The 17,518-nt window shown below is 41.5% G+C and overlaps 1 protein-coding gene and 1 pseudogene across 1 annotated transcript; one reads left to right on the top strand and one right to left on the bottom strand.

The window, feature by feature from the left end:
* The first annotated feature begins 332 nt into the window (after positions 1-332).
* On the top strand, positions 333-1,048 carry LOC138145811 (polyglutamine-binding protein 1 pseudogene; annotated as a pseudogene).
* Positions 1,049-15,304: 14,256 nt separating this feature from the next.
* Positions 15,305-15,820, bottom strand: CCDC182 (coiled-coil domain containing 182). Its single transcript, XM_069067383.1, has one exon. It carries the CDS (start codon positions 15,767-15,769, stop codon positions 15,305-15,307), a length of 465 nt encoding a protein of 154 aa, XP_068923484.1. The 5' UTR covers positions 15,770-15,820.
* Positions 15,821-17,518: the final 1,698 nt, after the last annotated feature.

Below are 17,518 nucleotides of genomic sequence, written 5' to 3'. Positions count from 1 at the left end.
ATAAATAAAAATACAATGAAGCACAGATAGTATTAAAGCTAAGTTAAGGTGGCCCACAAGGATCCTTATATGAGGATTCTCTGCCCCATTCCTATTTGGGTTTGATACCATTGTTCTAAATGGTGTCCTCATCTCTGTCCCCTGCCCATCTAATTTGTCCTACTTGGCACTTCCATGATAATCTTCCTAAGGCATGAGTTTAATTGTAACACTCCCTTTCAATGGGTCCCCATTACCTAGAGTGATGGAGACACACATTAGATAGCTAGCTAGAGATATATCATAGATAGATAGATGATAGATACAAAGATGATAGACAGATAGATGGATAGATGATAGTTTTTTCCCTAGAACATAGACAAGGAGCACCAGCCACCCTGCGCCACCCCTGTTCCACTGGGCCTGAGTGGGCAGGGCCATTGAGCTTCCCGGATCACCCCAAATGCACACCTCTCCCTGTAGCCCTGCAGTCCTGCCTGGTCAAATGCGGCGTCCTCAAACACATGGAGCCCAAGCCAGAGGAACAGATCATTGCTGACGATCCTGTGGACTACAAAGGCACCAGGATCAAGGGCCTACTGCCCAACTGGTACAAGGTGTTTGACCCAGTGTGTGGCCTTTCTTACTATTGGAATGTGGAGACAGATCCTGTGTCCTGGCTCAACCCCCATGATCTCAGCTCTGTCATCACCAAGGCAGCCAAGAAACTCAGAAGCATCTTGGATCCAGAAGATAAGCTACGAAAAGCTGGAAAGAGAGGAGATGAATGAACAATATTACCACCGAAGGGAAGAGTTGACCCCCTATTCCAAGAGCAAGAAAGCCAGCTAGAAGGATGAAGAATTGGATCCTGTGGACCCTAGTGCCTATTCTGATACCTCAAGAAGTACATGGTCTACAGGTCTCCCCAAGCAGAATGAGGCAAAGATAGGGGCTGACACAACAGCAGCTGAGCCCCTGTTCCAGCAATGGCCATACCCCTCCCCAGGGTATCTATCTATGGCTTTGGGCCAATACTGAGACCTCACGGCCCAAACGACAAGACTAAGACTGAGCCCACCCTCTCCTCCAGACCTCCCAACCCTTGTGTTCATAATAAAGTGTTTTCCTTTCAAGTTAAAAAAAGATAGATAGATAGATAGATAGATAGATAGATAGATAGATAGATAGATAGATAGATAGATGAATGATAGCATATAATAAGTGCTTACTAAATGTTAGATACTGTGCTAAGTACCAGGGATACACATGCAAACAAATGAGACAGCCATTACTCAAGGAGCTTACATTCTAATGAGGGAAAACAACACAGAAAGGGAGTGCTGGAATGTTGGTCATGGAATACTCTGCAGGAAGATGGAGGGAAGACCCCGATAAGTTGAAAGGAGGCCTTGAGCCTTGGCAAGATAAGGCAAAAGAGTTCATCTATCAGAGCTGGGGACAGCAGGGTTGAGCACAAATTTCTAGTGGGGGGGGGGTGGTGATCATCAATGAGAAGGGTCATGGTGGAGAGGCCGCAGGAAGTTGAATGGAGAATAAACTTCAAACTTCTAGGCTTGGCACTGGAGGATCTCCACAATATAGTGTAATCTTACCTCTCTAGTCATCTCCCACTTCTTTGTGCTCCAGCCAAGCAAGACTGTTCACTGCTCCCTGAATATGTCTCTGCTTTTCCACCTGTCACCTAATTCTCACCTGTGGCTCCAAGAAGCTGTAGTATGTGCAGCAGCCATACCCCAGTAAAAACATCTCAACAAAGAAGCTAAACCAGATTGAGGGTAGGTGATATGCCTCAAACCCATTGATGAATTAAGGGGATATCTACCCCAAACACATGAAGACTTCCCCCAGTGGAATGGGCAAATGAGGACGATTTGTTCTAATGGCCGTGGAGGCTGAAGCTTGGTCAAATATCAAAGACACCAAGGTCATCCACTGCATCCCAAGCCATTGCCAATCATTTTGACTTTTGTCCTGCCACTGGACTTCAACGACTCTGGAAGAGAGTGAAACTAATGACTTTGTGCAGCTCTGTCTCACTTAAATCCAATTCACGCTCAAGTCAAAACATCACCCCATGATGTTATTGGTCCTCTTTGAAAATGAAGGACAAACAACAGTCTTCTCTCCTCTTTGCCTTTCCTTCTGCATCTCCACTATTAAAATCCTACCTATCTTCAAGAATGAACTCAAATAATACCTCAAATAAATGGAAGGCCATGAGGCCTTCTCTGATTCCTCAAGTAAAATGGGATCACTCTATCTCTCCTTTGCACAAGGAATTTTTTTATGCCTCATGATACATTGACCATATTTTGCCTTGCACTGTAGCTATTTTTGTATTCATTATCTCCCCTTCTAGATCATAAGTTCCTTGAGGGCAAGATCTCATTTATCCTTTGTATTTCCTCTAGCCCTTAGCAGGGAACTATGCAAATAGGTACTCAATAAGTATTTGCTGAATCATCCATAGGTCCTATGAGAATCAGTATTGTCAAATGGAAAGGATATTCTACAAGGTCCTAGCCCTGGCCCTCCTACTAAATAGCTAAGTGATGTTAAGAATGTTACTTCCCTCTATGAACTTATTTTCTTCCTCTATAAAATGAAGGGTTTGGCTAAATGATATCTTGGGTGTCTCCACCTCTGACATTCTCTGAGACAGTGGTATATTTTTCTGTTGCATTTCCCAGACATCTCAAATCACAATAATAAAGGGAAGCTGGAATTTGAAATCTACCAGTAGGATGGTAGCTTGAGAGGTCAATCTGTCTTTTCCCCTATCTTGGAGCAATACTATATTTAACCTAACCTAGACAGATAGGTGTCTATTCTATTTTAAAAGTCCTCCTACACAAGAGACTCTCCAGCAACTTCTTCAATCATCCTTCAGTGTTTTAAAAGTCATTAATCTTAGAAAATTCAATGGTGGCTGGAAGGTCAATTCTATCTTCCTAGACCTGAGGTTTCCCATCATCTCTTGTACCTGTATTGCAGTCCTTTATTTCCAGTTGCCAGCTGGATATCTACTCCAGTCCTAATGTGGCTATATCTTTGAGTCTTTCCTCTCTTCTACCCCCATATACTGCCAAGTCCTATTGATTCTACCACCAAAACTCCTCTGCCATCTAGGCCCTTCTTTCTACTCCCACCAATTCTCCCCTAGTTCAGATCTTCACTCATTCCCTCCTGGAATAGCCTCCTGATTCCTGTAGCCTTTTTCCTCTCTAATCTTTGCTTCACACAGCTTCCAAAGAAATCTTCCTAATGTACAGCTCTGATGACAACATTACTTCCCTCTTCCAAAATTTTAGATGGCTCCTGACTTCCTACTGTATAAAATACAAACAACTGAGCTTACAATTCAAGGTCCTGCACAATTTTACTCTAGCAGTTGTGGTGTAGTGGGAAAAGGAATCACAGTCATCAGATCTGGCAAAAAAAAATAATAAAAAGAAAAACAGCAATTGCAGGAGTGTTTGAGGAAGGACAGGCACATTAATGTACTGTTGATGGAGCTATTAATTGGGCTATATCCCCAAAGTGACTAATTGGGGCATACTCTTTTGGTTACCAGTGGTGGTTGTTACTCATCTTTTATTCTTGAAAAGGACAAATGTCACCATGGGGTGACGTCTTAACTTGCACATATAAAGGATACCAATAGTTATAATCCCCAAGGAGGTCCAATGCAGAAGAAAAGGATTAATACATACAAAAATATTTATAGCAGCATTTTTTGTTGCAGCAAAAAACTGGAAACAAAAATGGAGGTCTATCAGTTCAAGAATGGCTAAACAAATTGTGCTATAGAATGCCATGGCAAATTTTTCAGTAAGAAATGGTAAATATGACAGATTCAGAGGAATCTGGTATGAGAATTGGCCTATTGCTAGGCCCTGACAGATGCGACTCCATGTTTGACCACTGATTGACCCATCTATGTACCTGGAAGTTCCTATGAACCCAATGTTGGGTTAGTCAACTTCATTTAGGCAAGGAATGCAAAGTTCTCAGCTTAGCAAATTTCATGTAGTCTTTGTATGCAAGATTAGCAACTTTTACTAGTCACAATACCCTAATCACAGTATCAATAAGAGAGGAAGGAGGAGTTGAAGTCTAGATCCCCAACTGTTTGATGCTTCCAAAGGGCCCCCTCCCACTGAGTTCCTATGAATGTGCCCAGCAACAACAATCAGATATAAGGGCAGAAATCCAGAGATCTAGGCTCCTAATCAGGGCACACATCCCATTGTATGCACCCCTGGGACTGTGGGGGAGAGGAAGTTGCATGCCTGTGTGCTTGGGAGTAATAAAGTGTCTGATTCACAATCTTTTGAGCATTTATGTTCCTTCTTGGAACTTCCTCACCCACATTATCTTCATGTCTGGGAAAACTTACAAGAATTGATGAAGAGTGAAAGGAACAAACACAGAAGAAAAATCACAATAATATGCAGGATAACAACTTTGAGAGACTTAAGAACTCCGATCAACACAATAACCAACCATGATTCCAGAAGATTCATGATGAAACATACTGCCACCTGACAGAGGGACTTGGGGTGCAGATTGAGACTTTTAAAAAAAAGCATAGCTAATGGTAGAATTTGTTTTGCTTGATTAAGATTATTAATTATGAGATTTTTGCTTTTCTTTCTTCAATTGGGAAAAAGAAGAAGAGAAAGAAAATAGACTTATAAATTGGAAAAAAGGAAGGAAGAGAAAAAGAAAGAGAAATGAAGGGGAGATGGGATAAAGTATGTGGTAACTACTGACATCCAGGAAAATAAAGAAAAAAAGTGAAAAAGTAGAACTAGGAACTCAAAAAGATAAAAGGTAAAGAGAGGCAGAGGGAAGGAAGGAAGGAAGGAAGGAAGGAAGGAAGGAAGGAAGGAAGGAAGGAAGGAAGGAAGGAAGGAAGGAAGGAAGGAAGGAAGGAAAGACTTCAGAATTTTGATAAATATAGCTACAAATGTGACTTAAGGAGACTAACAGGGAAGTGTGACCACACCTCCAGAAAGAAAGGCGAAGGACTAGAAGTGCAGAATGAAACATGGCCAATGTGCCAAATTGTTTTGCTTGACTAGACTTATTATAAAGGAGCACTTCTATTTGAAGGGTGAATGGCAGGAGGTGGGCTGGCAAGAAGTAGTAATAGAGTTTTTTTTTAAGGGGCATCAATAGTTTTTCTTTTAATTCCCCAGTGAGGGGGAAAAAGTTCAGAAGTAGATTGTGGTAGAGATTCCATACTGGGACCAAGACTAGTTTTTCCCAAGTCTCTGCCCCATGAAAGTTGAGTTTTTCCTTAAAAGACTATTTACGGGATTTTGTTAGCTCAAGGGAGTAAGCCTGGCTTCCTGGCCACCTAAGGATCTAACAGAGGTTGGCCATATGGACTCTGAACCCTTCAGACTTGGATGATGTCCCTTGACCTAGCTGTATCTTTATTAACAATCCTTTTGATGCTATAGCTAAATAAACCTCCTTCTGTTAATCATTAGATGAACTAGTAGCTTATTTCATTCTAATTCTGAGACTGAAGCAGCAGGCAGCCAGCCAGTCAACAAGAGGTATAGACAGACAGGGCAAGTTGGTTACTACCACATTAAGTTTAATATGCAGTTTTAAACAACTGTACTTAATGAAATTCATGTTTCATGTACAATCTACTGCTTTGTTCTTGTTAGGGAAATGTTCATGTTTCTTGATGATAAGTTCACAATAAAAAAGAAAATGCTAAAAAGGAAAAAAGAGCTGAATGAAGTGAGCAGAACCAGGAGAACATTGTACACAGTAACAGCAACATTGTGCGATGACTGACTTTGATAGACTTAGCTTTTCTCAGCAATGCAAGGATCTAAGACAATTCCAAAAGACTCATGCTAGAAAATGCTGTCCACATCCAGAGAAAGAACTATAGAGGCTGAATGCAGATCAAAGCATACTGTTTTCTCTATTTTTTTTCTTTCTCGTGGTTTTTCCTTTTTGTTCTGTTTCTTCTTTCACAACTTGACTAACATAGAAATATGTTTAATATGATTGTACATGTATAACCTGTATCAGATTGCATATCCTTTTGGGGGAGGGGAGGGGAAGGAGGGGGAATTTTAGAACTCAAAATCTTAAAAAAGTGAATGTTGAAAACTATAAATAAATGAAATGGTTTTTTTTAAAGGAAGAAAGAGCAATGGATTTGAAGGTGGAAGTTTGTTGTTGAGTAGTTACAAGTCATGTTCGACTCTGTGACCCCATTTGGGTTTTTCTTGGCAAAGATACTGAAATAGTTTGTCAGTTCCTTTTCCAGTTCATTTTACATATGAGGAAACTGAAGTAAACAGGGTTAAGTGACTTGCTCAGGGTCACACAACTAATAAGTGTCTTAGGCCAGATTTGAACACAGGAAGATGAGTTCTGAAGGTTCCAAGCCCAGTGTTCTATCCACTATGACGCCTAGCTGCCCTAAAGTGGAAGAACTAGGCATAAATCTCTGCTCTGTCACTTACTATCTATATAACCTTGGGCAATTCACTTAACTTCTCTGTGAAATGAGGGGGTTGGGCTAGATGACCTCCAAGAACCCTTCAATCTCTAAGTTTATAATCCTATATCTAAAATCTACCTCTGTAGAATTTCCATTCATTGATGGTCCACTCCATCTTCAATATGTCAGCCCTTCAAATAATTAAAGACAGTTGCACAGTGCATAGAGTGTTGGGCCTGGAGTCAGGAAGACTCATCTTCATGAACTCAAATCCAGCCTCAGAAACTTACTAGCTGGGTAAATAATTTAAACTTATTTGTCTCAGTTTTCTCATTTATAAAATGAGCTGGAGAAGGAAATAACAAACCACTGCTGTATCTTTGCCAAGAAAATCCCAAATGGAATGCCTATCAGTTGGGGAATGGCTGAACAAGTTGTGGCATATGATGGTAATGTAATATTATTATACTATAAGAAATGATAAGCAGGATGATTTCAGGAAAAACTTATATGAACTGATGCAAAGTGAAGTGAGCAGAACCAAGAAAACATTGTACTAAGTAACAGCAATATTGTATGATGATCAACAGTGAATGTTGATCAGTAACAGCAATCCAATGATTCAAGATGATCCCAAAAGATTGATGATGAAAAATACTATCTGCCTTCAGAGAAAGAACTGATGGTGTCTGGAATAGATATTATTTTCCCCTTTCTTTCCTTTTTTCATTTTTTTCGGTTCAAGTTTTCTTCCACAAAATGACTAATATGGACATATGTTTTATATGATTGCACACATACAACAAATCAGATATCATACTGTCTCAAGGAGAGAAAAGGAGAACAGAAGAAAAACATTTGGAACTAAAAACTTTTTTTTAAATATCAAAAATGTTTTCACATGTAATTGAGGGGGAAAAAATAAAATATTATTTAAAAAAAAGAAAGCCCCAAATTTGGTCACACAGAGTTGGACTCAACTGAAAATGACTGAACATCATAAGCCCTGCTGTTTCCCTCCCTGCTCATCTCCTTTAGGCTAAATAGCCCGTTCTTTTGGCTGTTGTTTGTAAGATACAGTTTCTAAATAGACCATTTCCTCATTCTGGTAACTATCTATGAGCTGGAAAAAAAAACAATTTAACTTGTAAGACCCCAACCTCCAAGAATACATGCACATTAAAGCTAATAAACCCAGAGACCAGGCATTACTCTACAACCTACCTTCTTTCTTGAATGATCCAGTTAGAATTAAGTTTTCTGAGTCCAGGTTCTATCACTAGTCATTTCTTATTAGGCAATTCAGAACATACTCTCATCTCAATGACCCACATTAACCCATTACCTTTCTCTCTGGATGATGGAGCAGTCTTCTATTAGTGCCATGCTGTCTCTTTGTCTAAACCTGTCTATAAGTCTGAGCCCTGAAGGGTTTTAGACCTTCACATAGTGTGAACACTGTTACACGGTTGCTTGTCTGAAGCTGCCTCCACTGTGTACTGCCCTTGGATTAAGGTCAATGAAGACCATACACTGAGACTGTCCCTCATGGTCATCTGTTCTCATGCTCTCCTTGTTAGTAGCAATAAAGTTTTTTTTTAATCAAATGCTTTATTAACTTCTAGTTTATATCACTCATTTCCACAAGATTTTTAGTTACAAATTTTCTCCCCGTTTTTCCCCTACCCACCACCCCAAATTAGAGATCCCACTGGATATGCCCTCCTCTAATCTGCTCTATCCCACATCTTCTCCCATATGCCCTTCTACTTTCCAGTAGGGAAGGGTGGATCTCTATGCCCCAGTGCCTGTATATTTTATTTCCCAGTTATATGTAAAATAATAATAATAGTATATACATATATATGTATATATATATATATATTTTAAACATTTGATTTTAAAACTTTGAATTCCAGATTCATTCCCTTCCACCCTTACTGGGAAGATAAGCAATTCAATATAGGTTGCACATGTGTAGCTATGCAAAACATTTCCATAGTGGATATATTGTGAAAGACTGACTATATTTCCCTCCCTCCTATCCCACCTCTCACTTGTTCTGTTCTCTACTTTGATGCTGTCCCTTTTCAAAAGTGGGTGCTTCCAACTTCCCTCCCCCCCAGACTGCCCTCCCTTCCATCATTCCCCCTCTTATCCCCTTTCCCCCCTACTCTCCTTTAGGGTGAGATACCCTGTTTAGTGCTTATGTCATTCCCTCCCTAAGCCAAATTCAATGAGAATAAGGTTGACCCATTTCCTTTTGCTTTCCTGTTCTTCCCCTCCATGTAATCATTTTCCCTTGCCTCTTCTATATGAGATAGTTTACCCCATTCTGTCTCTCCCTATCTCTTCTCGTTATATTCCTCTCTCACCTCTTAATTTCACCTTTTAAGTATCATCCCTTCCTACTAAATCGGTCCTGTGCCCTCTATCTATGTATACCTGTATATATATATATGTATATATATACACACATACATTCACATATGTATTCATATGCCCATATATCCTTCTATATAGACATATATGTGTGTGTGTATATACACATATCAATTCCCTTCAACTATTCTCATACTGAGAAAAGTTTCTTAAGTTACAATTATTGTTTTTCCATGTAGGAATGTAAATAGTTCAACTTTGATAAGTTCCTTATGATTTCTTTTCTCTGTTTACCTTCTCAAACTTCTCTTGCTTCTTGTATCTGAATGTCAAATTTTCTATTCAACTCTGGTTTTTTCAGCAAGAATGCTTGAAAGTCCTCTATTCCACTGAATGACCATATTTTCCCCTGAAACATGATACTCAGTTTTGCTGGGTAGGTGATTCTTGGTTTTAATCCCAGCTCCTTTGACCTCCAGAATATCATATTCCAAGCCCTTCAATAACCTCGGTGTAGAAGCTGCCAGATCCTGTGTTATCATGATTGTGCTTCCACAAAAATTAAATTATTTCTTCCTGGCTGCTTGTAATATTAGAATTTTTTTCAGGAGGTGATTGGTGGATTCTTTCAAACTCTATTTTGCCCTCTGGTTCTAAAACATCAGGGCAATTTTCCTTGAGAATTTCTTGAAGGATGATTTCTAGGTTCTTTATTTGATCGTGGCTCTCAGGTAGCCCAATAATTTTTAAATTATCTCTCCTGGATCTATTTTCCAGGTCAATGGTTTTCCCAATGAGATATTTCACATCACCTTCCATTTTTTCATTTGTTTGGATCTGTTTAATAGTATCTTGATTTCTCATAAAGTCACTAGCTTCCATTTGCTCCATTCTAATTCTGAAGGAATGATTCTCTTCAGTGATCTTTTGAGAGTCTTTTTCCATCTGGCAAATTTGACTTTTTAAGGCATTCTTCTCCTCATTGCCTTTTTGAGCCTCTCTTGACATTTGAGTTAGCCTATTTTTTAAGGTGTTATTTTCTTCAGTCAGGTTGTTGACTCTCATTTCATAGTTTTCTTGCATCATTCTCTGTTCTCTTCCCAATTTTCCTCCACTTCTCTTATTTGGTTTTCAAAATCCTTCTTAAGGTCCTCTATGGCCTGTAACCAACTCATATTTTTCTTGGAAGCTTTTGGTGCAGGAGTTCTGACTTCACTCTCTTCCTCCTGCTCCATACTTTGATGCTTTTTGTCCCCAAAATATGAGTGTAAAGTTGGGTTGCTCTGTTTGTTTTACTTCCCTTGTTTGCTCATGTTGCCACTCAATTATTTGACTTTTGGGCTTTTGGCCACAGTAGGACTCTGCTACCAGACAGGGGAGCTTCATCCCAAATGCTGGGGTTTTCTCAGTTGCTGAAGGTATTAGTTGGGTGCCCTCTCTGAAGCCTCCACACACTCTGGCAAGCTGGTCACACTCTCTGGCAAGCTGGTCACACACCCTAGGACCTCTACCCTAGATCGCAATCCAGATCCAAGCAGGTTATAGCAAGAGCGATTACCCCTTAAACTGGTGGCTTGGTCCCGCTGCAGTCTACAGGCCAGGAGCTGAAGCTGCCATGTGGTGGCAGCTGCACAGCCTTGACACCTCAGCAGCTTCTCCCTCCAGGGGATAAAGGCTGACTGCACTCCCAAACTACCAGATCCCAAAGTCCACACTGCACTGACCTCTCACTTTGTCCTTAGCATCTATGGGTTGATAATTCTAGAAACAGCCACAGCTGCTGGTGATCTGAAGTCCCTCCAGCTGGCAGCTGGTCAGGCCCTCCCTGAGACTAAAACCTCGGGCTCCCGCGGGACTGGGGTCAGCTCCCAGAGCTCTGTGCTGGCCACTTCCTGCCAGCCTGCTGGACTGTCCTCAGCGGGAGGTTAGCTTCTCTGTGTCATTTTGTGGGTTCTGTAGCTCCAAAGTTTGTTCAGTCACCTTTTACATGAATGGGGGGGGGGGGGTGGAAGCCGGAGCCCCATGGAAGTCCTGTTTCTACTCCACCCTCTTGACTCCACCCCCACAATAAATAAATGCCATCCCAGTGTGGAATCATTCTTCTTCATTCAAACCACTCCTTCCGTTTTTGCATTGTGCTATTCTCTGGATGCACTCTGGTTCAAAATGTTATGCCTAGAACTGAACACGGTGCTCTCAAAGTGCCTTCAGTATGTGTTGTTTAGTTGTATCTGACTCTTCATGATCCCATTTGGGGTTTTCTTGGCAAAGATATTGGAGTGGTTTTCTATTTCCTTCTCCAGCTCATTTTACAGATGTGGAAACTGAGGCAAACAGGATTGGGTGACTAGCCCAGGGTCATACAGCTAGCAAGAGTCTAAGACTGGATTTTTACTCAGGTCTTCATGACCCTAGGCCCTTCTCTCTGTCCACTGTGCCACCTCGCTGCCCATATCAATAGAGTACAATAAGATTAAGTCCACCTTTGATTTGAACTCCATACTTCTATTAAGCCTGAGTTTTTTTTAAAACAACATTTTTGGAAGTCAGGTTAGCTCACGAGGTGCTTGTGATCATATAGAACCCCCAGATCTTTTTCACACTAGCTGTTAATTCATTTCTACCTTCCCTCTTCACCACACACCCCCTGTATCTGTGCAGTTGATTTGTTGGGATTATCTGTAGGACTTTATATAAAACCCCCGCTAAATTTCATCTTACTGGTTTCACCCTCTCAGGTGTGCTCCTCAAACATGCATGAAATTCCAAGGCATGAAATATAGATATGGCTACTGCCCAAGCAGACCCTATAATGTTTTAGGACACAAAGACTGAAAGTCCTAACTGACCAAGTCTCTACCCAATTCCTATTAATTGCACTATAGCTATCAACAAAATAATAGGGCAGTTAGGTGGCTTAGTGGATAGGGTGATGATAGACCTGTAGTCAGAAAGATTCAGGTGGCTAGGTAGCTTAGTGAATAGAGCACCAACCCTGGAGTCAGGAGGACCTGGGTTCAAATACGGCCTCAAACACATAACACTTACTAGCCGTGTGACCTTGGGCAAGTCACTTTCTGCCTTCCCCCCTCCAAAAAACAAAAATAAATAAATGAATAAGAAAGAAAGATTCGTCTTACTGAGTTCAAATCTGGTCTCAGATGCTTACTAGCTATGTGACCCTGGACAAGTCACTTGACCCAGTTGGCCTCAGTTTCCTCAATGAGCTGAAGAAGGCAATGGCAAACCATTCCAGTAACTTTGCCAAGAAAACCCCAAAATAGGGTCATAAAGAGTTGGACACAACTGAAACAACAATAACAATAATAGTAGTTTGCACTAATATAAGGTTTTAAGGTTTTGCAAAGAGTTTTAGATATGTATGTATGTATGTATGTATGTATGTATGTATGTATGTATGTATACAATGTCTATATGTACATATGTTTGCAAATATATGTGTATGTGTTGATGAGCACTAGAAATATTACAGCCAGGTACACAATGATGACTCCCTGAGAGAACAGGAAGGGGTGAAAATTTTAATAACTAATGTCTTTTACAATGGGCCAGGATGTCTAGCAAGCCTATGACCTGATCCCTCCTCTCTGGCCCCAACTTTCAGTGATTGTGGACATGCCACGTCTAATTTTTAGACCATTGGCTCCCTCCCTGTGATGTGAGAAAAATCCTTTCTTTCCAGCAAGGTTGTGAGCACAAAGAAATATACAACTACATTAGATACATAACATTTCTTCCACATAGGCAAGCTGGAAATTCAAGGTGCTACCCTCTACATTACCAGAACTACCCACCCAATCTACTGATGCCCCTGAGGTCAGAGAGGGCATCGAGTCACCAAAATACAGGCTGTGAGTATAAAGTCATGCAATGGTTTCTGCAAAACAGGAGTGAGAAAATTTAATTATCTTCTACCCCAAAGAGGGGACAAAGGCAGACCTTGTTCTAGAAGGATCCTTTGAAGTCATCTAGTCAAACCTTATCATTTGACAAAAAAGGAAGCCAAGGCCCAGCAAAGTTAAGTGAATTGCCCAAGGTCATAAGGTCATAAGTAGCAGAGCCAAGATTTGAAATTGAAATCCACTAGATTCAGTTCAGAGGTAGCTGGTGGATGGAACTCTGGGCCTGAAGTCAGAAAAACCTGAGTTCAAATTTGGTCTGAGGTACTTCCTGTAATGGGAATGTAAATTTTTAAGATCTTTCCTGCCCCTAGGCTAACATGCACCTGGAGCCTGGGGTGGGAGGCTTGTTTTTCAGTAGATACTTTTTGATTGGCCAGTGGGTCCAGAGGGTTGTTGCATTCTCTGAGCCAGGAAAAGGCTATGTAAATCCTGATTTGAGGCTTTGTTTTGGGGCTCACTTTGAGAAGTGTTCTGTGATTTGATCAGATGAGACTCTGGGAAGCTGTTGTTGAGACCCCCCCCCCTTTTGAAAAACCCAGATGTTGATTTGGTATGGATGTAATGGTTGGACAGTTTGGAAACCTACTGTCTACTTGATCTGTTTCTTTGTCTTGATAATTCTGTCTGTATACTCTGAAGTTCGGGTGCTGACCTTTTTCCCCTGAACTAGGTAAATGATACATATTTGACTGATTAAAGTAAGCTTGTTAACCCATTTTGAGTTGCTTTCTTTTATCAAAGCAGATCCAAGAACCTGTGTTGGCAGCCACCCTGAGGACGCTTGGGGTGCTTGCTGCTACACTTCCTTAGCTGTGTAACCCTGGGCAAGTCAACCCTCTTTTTGTCTCAATTTCCCCAACTGTAAAATGGGGATAATAACATCACCTACCTCACAGGGCTATTGTAAAGATCAAATGAGGTAATATTTGTAAAAAGTGCCTACCACAGTGCCTGCTATATAGTAAGCACTTAATGTATGTTTATTCTGGGGCAGCTAGGTGGCACAGTGAATAGAGCACCGGCCTTGGAGTTGGGAGGACCTGAGTTCAAATTCAACCTCAGACACTTAACACCTACTGGCTGTGTGACCTTGGGCAAGTCACTTAACCCCAATTGCCCTGCCTTCCTCCACTCCAAAAGGCTAAATAAATAAAATGTTTATTCCCTTCCCCACTTCTTTCCCCTCTGTTTCAGCTACCTACTTGGCTTTAAGCCTCGCACAACAGTATACTCTTGGGCATGCTCCTCAGGCTCTCACTTTGAACTTAAATACCCTTACTTTCCACTTAGTTGTAATAAGCTGATTATCTGATTCCCATTTCAGAGTACAAAGAGCATAAAGGAGGGGCACGGGGAGAGGGGATAGAGTGTGTGGTAACAATCTACAGCCAGGAAAGACAAAAAAAATTGTAAAAGCAGACCTAGGAACTTAAAAAGCACAGTAGTCTAGGGCCATTTAGTATAGAGACAAAGGGTCAAGATATAGATATATGCACATACATGTATACATATATATACTTCTAGATATTTCTATATATACATATATGGACATATATGTATACTTCTCTCTATATACACATTTCTATATATATGACTATGTATATAGTATGTATCTATAAACATAGATATACATATTTGAATGGTCCTAGAAGCCTTACATTGACTTCCTGGATTGTCAGGAAAAGGTTAAATTACAATGTGTAAGGTCCTTCTCCTAAGCTTTATTGTGTTATGAAGGGGACCCTAGGTCCTGAAGGCTCTGCCAATACTTGACAGATTTTTTCCAAACTAGAAAGGTTTTCACTATGGGGTTAGCAATTAGCTGGATGCTTGCTGTCCAAGAATAAGTTTAGCAACATTCTTCACCAAGCTGACCAAAGTGGGGATGAATTTTCCAACCACAGTAGCTCTCCAGTGACTGTCTACCAAGGTGTCTGAGGATTGCTATCTGCCTTAGTGGAGGACCTAAAGGCCCTTGAAGGAAGAACCAGCGACACTTTGGAGAGGTTCATTACCAAGTTGACTGAAGGGAGATGGCAACTTTTCAATGCCAGTCTACCAAGGTGCAAAGCAGGTTGCTACCTGCAATGGTGGAGGACCCAAAGGTCCTCCTGAAGGACCGAAATAGAGTCAATATAAGAGAGGCGGATGACACAATAGAGAAGAAAGAACTTCCCAAACACTTAAAAATAAGTGTTGGTGATTTTAAGGGGGAAAGGGAAGAAGTTATTAAGAAAGTTTGTGACTATGGACACATCTGTCCCTGGTAATAGTGAGATAACTGAGACATCCCAGTTAACTGTTAATATTATTCTTCATTCCCCACCCCCAAGCTGGACGGGACAAAGTACTGTTGCTGTGCCAGGAAGATGAGACAGGGAAGAAACCGGATTGGAGTTTAAAGTTGTTGTTTGGGGCTGCTATGTTTGTTTGTTTCCCCAGCGCAGCTTCTAGTTCTTAGTAATTATGGCTCTGCCTCTCCGGATCTCATCAGGACAGCTCGGTCCAGACCAAGTCAGTTCCCTGAAATCTTCTTTGCAGCTCTTTGCCCCTCATGGCTCCCACTCTTTAGCAACATGTGCTCCAGCCAGCGGCAGCGCTCCCGCAGCTGCTTCTCCCTGGGAAGCAGGAAGGTGAGGACCTTATTGCGCACGATGCCCCGGTCCTCCTCCTCTCGCAATCGCTGTTTTACCCTGGCTGCCTGCTCCTCCTGCTGGGCCAGACTCCTGCTCATCTCACAGTAGGCATCCTCCAGGCGCCGAATGGCCTGCAGCATCTCCTGTTTGAAATCCTCCAGGTCCCTCTGGACCCCGGTCACTTTCTGCAACAGGTTCTCCATTTCAGATTGCGGGGGCATACATGGGGAAAAGGACTCAGGCAGGGAAAAGTCTCCGGACTGCAGACCGCTCTCAACCATTTTTTTCCCTTGCAGGGTATTGACCTTTACATAAATGGGTCCTGTCTGGTAGAAGGGATCCATGTTGTTTTCTTCACCAACCGGTCCACGGTTAAACACTGACCAAGGATTAAACTTAGGAGAGAAGAGAAAAGAAGGCAAGTCAGAATGAACCCCGGTCGCAAATCCATTCTCTATACTCTACGCGAGAGAACGGAAAGAACCTACCAATTGTGACATCACGGTCACTCCAGCCAATCTTGATGAGGTCTAAACTTTCATCCTCTTTGCATACCCCAAGCTCATTGGTCAAAAGCGGGGGTGGGGGGGGAGGGAGTTTCTGATTCTCTCTGGATGATAAGGCACATCTCCAGAGGCTTTCAGTAAGTCATTTTACTAAGTTTCTCATGTGGCCAGAAGCTCTATTCTCCCCATTGTAGAGATGAAGAACTGAGACCCCAAAGGGGAAATGACTTGGGCTATTAGCAGTCTGTGATCCCTAGCAACTTACGGATTAGCTATATAAAATGTACATTGGAAGGCAGCATTGAATGGCAACATTGAGATGATCTGGAACTGGGGAGTCTTCCAACCCCTGAAACTAGAACTAATTAAACTACCCCGATTGCTTTAAAAAAAAAAAAGAGAGAGAGAGAGAGAAGCTGTTAGAATGAACCTCTTCCTTAGTTCAATCCCATTGCCATATATTATGAAAGGAAACACAGGAGGAATGAGAGAAGCCTGCCAATTGTGACATGGGATACTCCGGTCAATCTTGATATGGTCTACACTGAAGTTATTTGCATACCCCAGTCTCACTGGTCAAAGTCTTGGGGGGAAAAAGCCCCCACTGTGCCCTGGAGTCAAAACCCTCATCTCTAAAGGCTTTGAGGGAAGCCATTTTACTACTCCTCCCAAGCAGACAGAAACTCTATTCCCCTTATTGAGATGAGGAAACTGAGGCCCAGAATGAGAAAGTTGACTTTGCTATAACAAAGGACAGACGCTAGCAGCCTGAAGATGAGTTATTTTTCATATGTAATACATTACCTCCAGGTTCTCTCCTAACCCCAATTTTCACTGGCAAGTCAATCGCTAGAGCTCAGCTGCTCTAATTCTCCCCTCAAGGTTCTAAGGGTGACCCTGAGGGATTGTGAGTATCGTTCTAATGCTGTTGTTCACAAGCCCTGACTGTTATTTTCCCTCAATATTGATCACCCCAATATCATTTTTGACTAAATGAATTCTCAGTAGCAATTAACCAATTTACATAAATTAGCTTTTATAAAGGGATGTTTACTGAATAAATATAGCAAGGACAAAAGTATAAACAAATCCTGTCCCATCAACCAGGGCACACTGTTTCCCTTAAATATCCTCTTGGTTCCTGGGAGAGTAGGTCCAGAAACTAAAATGGTAACTATAAAGAATTTGCCCCACTTCTGTGTATAGCATAGTAGATGCATGAATCACTTCCTTGCTTGCAGGAAATGGTGTCTCAGGTGCCCAGTTGATCATTGCTGGGCTAGGTCAAGCAGGTCACTCCTTAAGGCTGGTTCCTTCAGCAGAACTGACTGCCATGGCCATGGGCAGACTTTGCTATGGAATCAAGTTGGGGGTCTCTGATAGCTCTTTGGACTTTGATGCTCATAGGGGTCATAACTTGATCTATTCCATCTCCAATATTCATTCAGCCAAGATCAGGGAAAAATAAATAAAGCAGACAGCTAACCAAGACCTCCATGCATTCATGATCATATGGATGAAAGAAGGAGAGAGAAAGAGGGAGGGAGAGAGGGAGAGAGAGAGAGAGAGAGAGAGAGAGAGAGAGAG

The sequence above is a fragment of the Petaurus breviceps genome, unplaced genomic scaffold (assembly GCF_028583685.1).
Source record: "Petaurus breviceps papuanus isolate PSGF00001 unplaced genomic scaffold, PetGlider_PUasm1.0 90750, whole genome shotgun sequence".
NCBI classification, from domain to species: domain Eukaryota; kingdom Metazoa; phylum Chordata; class Mammalia; order Diprotodontia; family Petauridae; genus Petaurus; species Petaurus breviceps.
This window is presented reverse-complemented; position numbering and strand designations above follow the sequence as displayed.

Coding starts and splice junctions, on each gene's coding strand:
- CCDC182 (XM_069067383.1), bottom strand. CDS start 15,769: ATGGATCCCTTCTACCAGACAGGACCCATTTATGTAAAGGTCAATACC.